This window comes from Dreissena polymorpha, chromosome 3 (genome assembly GCF_020536995.1).
Source record: "Dreissena polymorpha isolate Duluth1 chromosome 3, UMN_Dpol_1.0, whole genome shotgun sequence".
NCBI lineage: Eukaryota > Metazoa > Mollusca > Bivalvia > Myida > Dreissenidae > Dreissena > Dreissena polymorpha.
Window position 1 is genome coordinate 122,232,085 of NC_068357.1, and position 11,655 is coordinate 122,243,739.

General features: G+C 32.9%; 1 protein-coding gene across 1 annotated transcript in view; it reads right to left on the reverse strand.

Annotated features, from left to right (window-relative positions):
• Window positions 1-11,006: 11,006 nt before the first annotated feature.
• The window catches only part of LOC127873603 (uncharacterized), a 35,132-nt gene continuing 34,483 nt past the window's right edge, over window positions 11,007-11,655 (reverse strand). The window contains exon 4 of the mRNA XM_052417476.1: window positions 11,007-11,472. Coding sequence (XP_052273436.1) covers window positions 11,291-11,472 — 182 coding nt within the window. The 3' untranslated portion in view covers window positions 11,007-11,290. The remainder of the gene's footprint in view (window positions 11,473-11,655) is intronic.

An 11,655-nucleotide genomic window follows, 5' to 3' on the forward strand; every position in this document is an offset into this window, starting at 1 on the left:
ATACCTAATTCTATATATTCGTTAAGCTAATGTCTCCTTATTACTTTATTCCTACAATTCTATGCAAACAAACAATTACTTCATTTTGTATTTACTAAACAAATGAATGCCCATTAGATTTTTGAAATTTATACTGTTAAAATTGATAAAAAATAATCTTTAAATAACACATATTAAATAAATCACCGTAATAACTTAATATATGTAAGTATACACAACGTTTTTATTTTCTTGTTTTTATGAAGTTAATTGTATCTAACGATTAATATGCATTATAAAATATGTACAACCATCTTTATGAGCTATCATACATGCAAACATGTGCATTCAATGACAAAGATATTTTTATTTAATACATTTATTACAATGTGAAATGTTTATGTCACCAAGTAACTTCATAATTAACAAAGATTATGTCACATAATAAATATGTGATTATGATACACATTGTTAAACCTTATCTATTTCATGTGTTTTGTAACATTGAAGCACCTACAATAATAAATGTATTAACGTAATACTTTGTACTGGATACCTTACCTTAGCAATTCATGTTCAACTGAAGTGATGGGAGACATGAATTCGCATTTTCCGACCATTATACATGTATTGTTTATAGAAACATTATAATCGACATAAAATAAAATGTTTGTCTTCAAATTATGTCATTTATAGAAACACTTAATTTTTATAGTTTTGTATTACTGAGTATTATGTTATTACTAGTAACATACTTTGTCCCTATTAATGTATGGCCTTTTAATTAAATATCTTTTGTAAATCACAATGTTTTTTTTAAATTCCAGCTATTAAATAAAGCGAGCACACGTTTAACGTTTTGAATTAACAGTTTAAGAGTTTAAGACAACGTTTTAAATTAACAGTTGAAGACTTATTTACCAGTGTTTGTATTTATACCCAAACTATCTTAGCTAATGTGAAGGATTCGAAATTACTTTGTCCAGTCCTCTGTTGGCCTTAACGTCTGTTTCAAAACTTTCCACATCAGCGCTTTCCGCTCTATAATGTTGACATGATTTGAAGGTTTTGAAAATCATAGAACAGATGTTAAAACATAGGTTGCTGTAGAATTGTGCACAATAATCATATAAGTACCTTGAAGGTCATGTTTGGAGATCAACAGTCAAAATGCAGCATTGATTATGAAGGTTATATTTATGTACGAAAGCAGCATGTGGGTAAATTTATCACTGTCAGGACTGCTCTGTTTAGCTTTTTGACGTGAATAAAGAAGTAGTTTATGTTCTACCAGCTCGTTTGTGTAAATTGGAAGTTACACGTAATAATGATGCAGCTTGTTGTTGAATGTACTGTCATGTTTTAAAGTTGTTTATAATATAATGTACACCTGACATGTTGATTATGCATATACATGCCGAGTCATGCACAAGGATGCCTTATGACATATCCGAACACACAAAAAAATGCCTCTGCAACGATATATACTTTGCTCGGGTGTCATAATGTCTGCTAATGAGACAATTGAAACTTCATGGACAAGGTAGCGCCTAACAAGAATGCGCGAACGCCTAGGCTGGTGGAGCTACGCTGGCTGCATATGGCACGATACACATGTTCGTAAGACTCGGCTTAAATAGGCATCGTCTCGACATGTTCAAATTGATTACATTTTAAATTAAATCTGCAGATGTAAACACAGTAAAATACACTTATGATCAACAGGAGATAATCGTATCGTCAATTTAAGGTCCATTTACAGCAAGTGTGATTGTGTCCAACGGTTTTACTTAGCACTAAATCAAAAAAGACCCAGATACATTATGAAACTTTTTTACTCGTGTTCGCTTTGTGGCAGGGCAATTGTATTCATTATTTAAAACAACGGTTTAAAGTTTCTTATCTTATGGGTTTTCTAGACAACGCATTTTGACAAAACATCTTGAATTATCAACATTAAAATGTAATATACCATCGGATATTTAAAATATTCAAACATGAAGTTTTTAATCCGAAGAAAACAGCTTTAGCAAATATGCTTAGCGTTACACGAGTATATACAAGTATCAATCTTCATTACAAATTAATTTTATCTATTTGTTTTATTCCAATACATGTTTTACTCCAATACATAACAATTGTGTAATTCCTGATCAAATATGACCTTTTTAGCTTTAACCGCACACTTTCGTGCGTTTAACGGGCGAATTATAACAGTCCATTGGCTATTGCTGTGGTTCTATAAAGTCCGTAAAACTTTATTGCATTCTAAAAAACATGAAAGTGGAAACCATAATGTGTCATGAGAAATTTTATGTTTGCAGTAAAAACAGAATAGGTATATGGCTTTTAACTTCATAATTAGACTCTACTCTACACTATTATTGCGACGTCTATTACTTATTGCGCAGAAATTTCAGTTTTATTATTATCATGCAATTGATTTACAAAATATATGTGTTGGCTGTCACATTTGATTCGCATAACATCCCAATTATCAAAAGACCCACAGCAGTCAACATAATAGTTAACGAGTTGGCGCAAAACTAACTAAAGTGTTTCTTGCGAGCTGTTATTTGTTTAACTATAATGATTTTAATTGTGACAACCGCAACAATACTGAAAGTATTTCCTTGAAACCTCACACATATCTTTATTGTAATAATGTAGGTTAACAAAACAAGGGCCATATATGATTACCTCTTCTGTACATACACACGACCTTGTCTGCATTGATGGCTTCTTCTGTCTTGCCATATGAAGCCTTGCTGCATTCTCACTGAGGATCTTGTCATGCCGCCATCGGTATCTCCCTCTCTCAAGTGATGTTCTGCAAGACGCCAGGATGTGCTCCAGGTTTGTTGGCCTGCCACATAACTTGCAGGTGGGATCATCCGTGAGTTCCGAGGTCCGAAGGTTCTTTGGTATAAGCAGCACATTGTCAACAGAGCGTAGAAGAAATCCGATTCTACGATGGTCCCTTTCCCACATGTCACTCCAAGACACACTCTTTGGTTGGACCCCTTCCCATTTCAACCAATGCCCTCTTTTTTCATTACGACGGCTGCCGCTTGTCTTGTCCAGGGTAAAGTTCGGTCGACAGAGGAGGAGAATCGTGTAAATTGACAGAAATAATACAATAAATATAATAAATACAATTTTTAAGACCAAAAACGCACTGAAAATATTAAGTGTATTACATTAATGCAATTACATGAAAAGCAAAATGCCACGTGGATGGAGGGTTCGGTAATATGAAGACGCTCTACAGACGGACCGATTGTGAAAGTATAGACCAATTGGACGCCGTGGTAAATAAATCGTCTGAACCCAACATCGCCGTACGATGCCCGGCATTAGAATTGGAAGCAGTTTATTGGAGAACATTTTTAGGCAATTAATGGAATAAGATAGCAGCTTGCATACTTATACCATAAATTTAATAACGATGTCTTGGTTCAATTTTAAGTCCTATTAGCTTCTTGTTTGTAACAAGTTATACACTGTATGTAATGCGTTGACACAAAGGCTGTCACCAAGTACACCTGCAGCAAATTAACGTGTCGTCTGGTGCAAACGGCCCTTTTAAGGGCCACTCAATTTTCTTATTAAAAAGTTGTATAATTGTTTAATTCAAACAAATATTAGCCCCGAAATATAATAATTAAACATGAACTTTATATCCTATACATTTTTTCGTTCGTTCCGTCGTTGCTACGCAACCATATTTTATCTTTTTATGGTAACATAATGAATAAAAGAAAATAGTTAACCGTTGTATTGGTCCGTATGATACATCAACATGTTAGTATTGTTTTAACAAAACCAGTATTCAAATACAGCGCGTGATATTTTCTTGATAATCCTTGATTCGTCGCATATTGCTTAAAAGTCAAACATACAATGGGACATTGTATGACGACACAAATATGTATATATATGTATATATCTGTATTGGTAAAAAACACAATTTGTGACTTCTGTTAGGCGTTAAGAGAATAATCGGATAAGGCTTGTTGGTGGTTTTTATTCAACATATATTATGATTCGATTTTATGAAATCATTCTATATTCGCAAAACATTTTGAAATATATTGCAGCTTACAACTAACAGCAGAACTGCATATGTGCAGGCTGCTTCTGAACAATAAATAGTGTTGTATAGTACGAGTCGGCAGTAATTTTATCATCGTGAATTTAACATATATAACGGTAACCGTTGTCTTTACAACGCGAACAGAAACTCGCACTGCTAGAAAGTTCACAACACACTTAAACCCAGAAATATGCGGTCCCGAAAAGAGAATCCTCAATATCAGTTCATGGAGTTGAAGGACTAATCTAATTGATCATACAGATGTAAATACACAGATTAAAAAACGCGAATAATAACGAACAGACAAACAATTAACCGCATGGGCTCGAACGCATTTGTTTTATCAATATATTGGTTGACTTTTGCTTTTACGTGTTAAATTGAACGTTTCTCAATATGAATCAACTCATTAAATAAACATGACAGAGAAATACATTTTTGAAAGGTTACTAAATACGTTCTTATTTTAAAATCCATAACGGATAACATGTACATGTCTTCAAAATAATGTCATTATGTTGCTTCATGACACAAATATATATTATAAATGTATTATTGTTTTTCCGAATTTTCATATTAATTAATTTTACATATCCAGTCTCAGTCAGTTGAAGAGACATGCAGAGTTAACAATGCCAATAAAACCTATTTAGGCCTCGGGATAACTCGTCGTCTTCTATCAGAACAACTATTGTAGTTTGTATTGTTGCATATGAATACGACATTATGGTTTTTCTGAACATAAGAACCATAGATGTTTATATATTTACATACAAATTAAAAGTTCTGAAATTGTGAGCATCAATACACGTCGTGAATTTAACCATTTAAGAATTGAATATCTTGACGGTCTCCTTATATGAGAGTTGCGTCGGCTTGGCGCATGTAACAATGTATCCGGATGCCTTATGCATTTTTTGAATCGGGTCAGGCTGGAAAGGTTGTTGAACATATCCGATGTAGGATCCTGTGGTACCATAAAGAGAAGTTTAAGAAAATGTAAAAACATGCATCGTTCACTATAACTTAACACATGAATCTATTAAATTTTGTAAAGTCTGCTATATTGGAATATAATTTAAATACTGTATTTACTTATGTTTATGCTTGTCGCATAATGCTTGTATTCGTTAAGTTTAATAAACAAAATTCTGGGCTTTCTATGATATATGTAAGTTTGCGAGATAATTTCACTGTATAGCATCTTCAAAAGAGATCTAACGTACTTGATGGAACGCCGTGCCGGGCACGGTTCTTTCTTTTTCAGTTCACACCAGCAGCGAACCAAGGAAATCAGCAGTGGAATGAGGCTCATTACACCAAAAAATATAACAAAGCCAAGAACCTCGACCGACAGCATGGTCGTTTTTTTCCTCCGTCCTTACAGTCCTTAGAATAAAAAACAAATATAGTTAAATAGGCATGTCAACGGTACTTGCCCAATATATATAAATCTATTTAAACACTATTTACTTATTCCAACCAGATATATATCTATACCGATTGGGTGAATAGTTACATTTATTACACGCTTTTTGAAAACTAATCATATTTGCAAAGTTATAAACCCTATTCACCTCGATATTCCCCTCTAAATAAGCATGCATCAAACAAAAATGACATAGTGGGATTAAATTACGATCACTCTAATTGCTTGTTTTGAATAGGCGATAGAAACCGAGGAATACGTGTTGACTGATATATAAACGTCGTGTGTTAGAATAACTGATGAGAATAAGTCAGCCCGTGAAGAGAACATTCAATACACTGCTGAGCATAGTTTGCAGAATAAAATACGTATAACTTCCTAACTCATAAATTTTATTTACAATATAATTTACATTCGGGCACACATGATTTAGCTTTCGTTTCAAGAACGAACAAATACGTAATTATTTTAAATAAATTGAGACCAACATACCATCGAACGTGTAATCAAATTCGATAAGAACGATTTATAGTTTTCTTTAATGTGGTTTATAAATTTCTTTCATGTGGTTAAAATGTTCTCAATTGAAATAAATGAGATATTCAATGGTTTAAATGGAGAATTTCTCTGTTGTTGAAAACAAAATAGTAAACACAACGAGCTTGTTGTGTGACGTGTTGAAGTTCAGCTGCACAAACCGTTTAGTAAAGGCTACTTGAAGGTGGAAAGCGTGTGATGACAATACGTGGATGTCAGTAGATTGTTCAGCTGTCATCAAATTGTAATTATACAAAAAAATGCATGAACTATAATTTTCAAAAGATTTAATTGAATCACTCTCGAATTAAAATTGTGACCTTACCAAAGGGAACAAACAACTAATATATTTCATTTTCAAACAACTTTTTGTAAGTTTTACAGAACAAATGAAGTTAAATGAATATTAATTATTAAACTTTTAATTCGTGACTTTAGATATTTATACTATTTGACAAAACCTACCTTGTATTCCAAAGGCTTTAACTAAGAACGTTTGTAACGTTTGTGTTTTGAAATATTGATCAAATATGGTAAATTAAAATAAATTCACATTTGAGAACTAATCATGTAGTTTATGAAATGCGTATTATTTAAAATTGCATTTGCAATAAAGCGTAGACCAACAGCTTACCCATTAGCGAAGCCAGCTGAGCGCATCGTTTCTATTTTGAACAACATTAACTGATAACAAGTTTTATAAACCATACTCGTAACTGCAATAATTAATAAATAACCATGTTATCATATAGCGTGATGAACAATCTGGAATTAATACACAAATGGTTTATATCCGGAAAGTATATGAATCACTCCATATTGTGAAATAACACCTGATTTTAAATCAAATCTGAGAACATACGAGTTAAAACAACTAATTAACCTTCGCAAGAATATGTTTTTGAAGATACATTTTCTTTGTCAGAACCTGCTTATAATTTATACCTATCCTTAACCATTTGCAATGTTCATATCGTTAATACTTACCCCTGAATGGGTTTTCAACAATACTTCTTCGTTTGTCTTTGTAATCGTGCATTTTAATGATCATCCGCTTTATTTACATCTGGTATGTTTACATATAAATTTAACAGTTTAATAATGAAAACGAGACACAACTAGTTTATTGCTTAACTGCATAGTGTTATAACGCCTAACAACGAAAATACTATCGCGATGGCACGGCCCTGTGAAATAATGACAACGAAACAGTACGGCATTGATAACCCGATATTTCAAAAAAATTTACGCGACAAAGCAATTATTATACAGAAATATTACTCCATGTTGGATAAAGTCGATGCCTGGTTTAAAAGATGGCGCACGCAAATAAACGACTCTCATGCATTTTCGAAACCAATGTCAGCAAAATACAACGTGTAACTTAAACATATGAGAGCACACTTAAGACTTAACGGACAGTTATTAATAATTGATAATACACAATTATTTCAGATACGCATGACCTCTCCGTCACCGCTTAACATAAAGCTATAACAACAAACGGACTAAAGTGTAATAGCTTAAATTATCTCCTCGTTTGTTTAAAGCACCCTACATGCATTTATTGCTTCACTCTTTGATTATTACACTCTTCTTTTATTCATTTTTATTTGTATTTAGTTCCTTTTTTTTCTGTCTCGTTCCCTCGGTTTAGTAATTCGTTCCCACGGCATATTTTAGTCGTTACCACAAGTTAGTTAGTCGATCCCTCGAGTAAAAAAGTCGAAGGAACGTGATAGAATTAAGGCTTATGTGCACCTCTATGCCAGCGTAGTATACACCATATTTTATACCATCAGTGTTATCCCTGTGATGGATTTTAATTGAGGGGTTATGGTATACAAAACATAGAAATTTGACACTTTACAACAGCGCGAGTTGAGCCTTCCTTGGTGTTTATAAATATGCGTCATATTTTGTAATTATTGACAACGTGGAGTAGCAGACTACACCGCAAGACACAATTTCGGGAATGCTACGCTGTGGGACAGCGTTGTTAAGATGCCTGACAATATGTTACAAATAAGGTATTTAAGTGGGACTTTTTTCACTATAAGGGATTCTTCCGTATGTGTGCAAAAATTACGTTACAATTTGCCTTACGAAACACCTAACGTCGTTTAATGCGCAGATCAGAACTGAAACCTTGCAATTACGCATTGCAACCGGGAGATTCCGAAACATGAAGGCTAACTAGAGGATGTGCAAGGCACCAAATAAAATCGAATCGGAATACACGTATGATATAGTGTGAGGTGTGGTACAATTTGGACAGGCATCATCCTATCTGTTGATTGTATCGAGCTTTATGTCAGTATAATTAATCATAGGATGAGATTCAAGATTGACTATGTCAGTACTTGCAGATTCTTGCTTTCTTTCAGATAATTGTCTTTCGGAAAAAAAACAATATGCACTGTTTGATTTCTTTAGAATGTTGCTTGAGATACAGTTTGCAAAGCATCCGATGATAAACGCGCTACTTTGGTAAATAATTGTTCAATTCTATCGACGATTGTTTATTTATCTTCTGAACTTCATCAGATCGGAAATGTACAAGCAAATGTTTAATTTCATCATATGTTCGATAACTGGTAGTATGTAATGGCTAATCAAACAGATAATTGTTAAGAAGATAATAAACTGACACTTTGATATCTTGATTTATATAGGAAACTCAAATGCTAAATAAAGATAATTTCAAATTATCAAGCTCATATTTGGGTAATAATTATTGAAATAGAGTAGTTCAATATTGCATCAGGTCTTTTGTTTATAATTGAATTGTTTCATTGTTCGTTTTGTTTTTCATCACTCGTTGTGCACGAGTATGATGTTATCAGATGAGAGAAATGTTAACTGTATTACATGTAACTTGAAACAAAAATACCAAGAACAAAAATTGACCCGAGTCCACTTTCGAACGAAAGAGACTTTATCCAAAGTCGGTATCATTACCTAAGTATTTGTATTAGTCGACAGTGCAACCAAATGTGCAGTTAGTAACAATATCCAATTCGAACCAAGCGTTGATTTGTGCCGGATATAATGTGTTGGTTAAACGTAATTTGCAGTTCATTTTTTTTTGAAAGCTAGCTGCTTATGTTCATACTATCAGATGCTTTATAAGGCTATCGCAACTAGATTGATCACACAATTCATTCAAAACTGTCATCAATATATATGTGTCTTCTGCGGTTTAATTTGGTTGAAATATAAATTTGTCGACAAATACATATGTACGGCAAGTTATGGTCCACACGTATTGACTTATTATAATGTTGATGATTGTTAAACAAGACACTTTCATTTAGGGGCTGGGAAATACATATTATCTGATTCAATATTTTCGGCAACCATAGTACATACATTAATATCAAGCCTCGTCTGAACTTATGTAAATCTTCTTTGTAGAAAGTATTTTAAAAGTTTAAAAAAAGTACAATTCAAATGTTTATGACATAAACCTTAAATATATTCAGCACGGTCGCTGAATGTGTAAGTAAAGACAGCTTTATGGATATCAAATATGTCATCAAACATTATAAGATTCAATTTGTCCGTTATAAAAGTTGGGGTGTAAACAATACTAACTCCGTCAAGTCTTTCAAACATGGTTGTTAATTCAAATAATATTTTTGCCTGTACTCGTGTGTCTTATGAATAGATGTCGTTGCAGGAAATTAAAATGATCCGTAACACAAAATTGTGGCTTTGTGTCGTATGAACGAATCTCCACTAAAACTAAATTTAGATTCACATCGTACATGAATGATATACATGCTGGCGAATTCGACTGTACAGACATTTTCGATTTTAGAATTAAATATCTGGCTTATTTCGCATTGTGCGACACATGTTCTTCTTAACTTTTATTTGAATTTGTATTGACATATATGTATAATACGTTTTTTACAAATGTTATATACATTCATAAATAATCAAGATTTCTAAATTCCAATACAATACATCAATACACATTTACGTATCGGAGCTGAAAATGTATTTTTGTCATTTTTAAGTAACTGTGACATTCACTTCAAAAGTCTTGATTCAAGCTTGCTATATCAAACTTATCGTCATAATTGATTTATAATTCAGGGGACATAATCCTTTAGGACTCTAAGCACTTAGGTTGCTTCTTAGTGTTGTTGGTATGTATATGCCACACAAAAATGTCTCCAAATTGATGATTTGATGTAAACTATTGCGGTTCAAAGTTGTCAGGGTAATTTGGTATGTTATCGAAACTGGCCGATATATTCTGCAAATAAACACCATTACCAAGTTTCCTGATAATCCAATTTAAGCAGCTTGAGTTGCTGAGAGGACATTGTTCCCCTGGGGGACTACCGCCCGCCTGCTACTTTCTTATTATAAGAATATTCGTACACAATACGAATACCATAATGCAACGTTATGGTAAACAGTGCAACGTTTTTGCAATTTACGCATAGGAAAAATGAAAAAAAAAATTCGTTACTGTGCGGTTTTGCCATAAATAAACTGGTGAACCTGTTTCTCTGTGTGATTTTTTTAACATTTGTAAGGCGTTAATTCAAGTTTGGATCATATTTAAATTGTGATTTATATTATGACACTTTTCTTACATAAACGACAAACATGTGCTTATAAAAATTTCTCTCATGTTTTAGCATTTAACATCTCAATCTTTAATTAGTTTTACAGACGGTCATAAATGCTCGAATTCTTTGTCACAAGTGTAAAGACAGCTATACGTCAAAAGCATACACCATTGGAAACACTTTATCATGTCGTTTTATAAATAAATTGTCATTTATCTCCTTTAAATGGTATTATGTTCATGTAAAAACTCAACAATCTTCAAAGAAAAAAATCAAGGCAGAAACAGGTACAACGACATTGAAGAACGGACATGTTATACGTAATACATCGGCAAATCATGAATTTTAAAATATACTGTCAAACCTTAATATTTATTCGTTCCTAAGAAAAAATACAATAAGCAAATAAATTCACTATATATTTCAAAACGTTTTAAATGAATTACAATTCCAGTCGTTTGAAGATGCCAATAAATTTATGTGTTTACACTGGATTAAACTTCCTCTTTTAAATGTATTTGGTATAGAAAGTATTGAGTCGACAGTACACAGTAAGGACAAAAATAAAAACAGTCTATAATATGTTTATTAATATATTCACTTGTTCACATACATGATGTTGACAAGTGTAACATCACTGTTAGTGAAGAATAAGTCTAATCAATGCGTGAAACCTTTGTTCACTTCCTCATATGGGGGCGGTCGCCAAGGCTGCGTTGGCTGAGTGGGTGCTGACATGTAACCAGGCACCATATTGGTTGTCTGAATGGGGTAAGGCTGGTATGGTTGTTGTGCGTATACCATTTCTGTACCGGGGGTACCGAATACGGGTTCTTGGCCATCTGTAACCGACGAACTTTTCTATGTGTTTCACCGTATTTAATTATGTAAAACTTCACAATAATAAACACATAAACATAGTATACCTTTTTCACGACAACTCAATTAAAATTGAGTTAAACTATATTAACAAGAGTGTTGCTATTTATGATAACATGTTGCGTTCATATGTTCTATGAAAATTG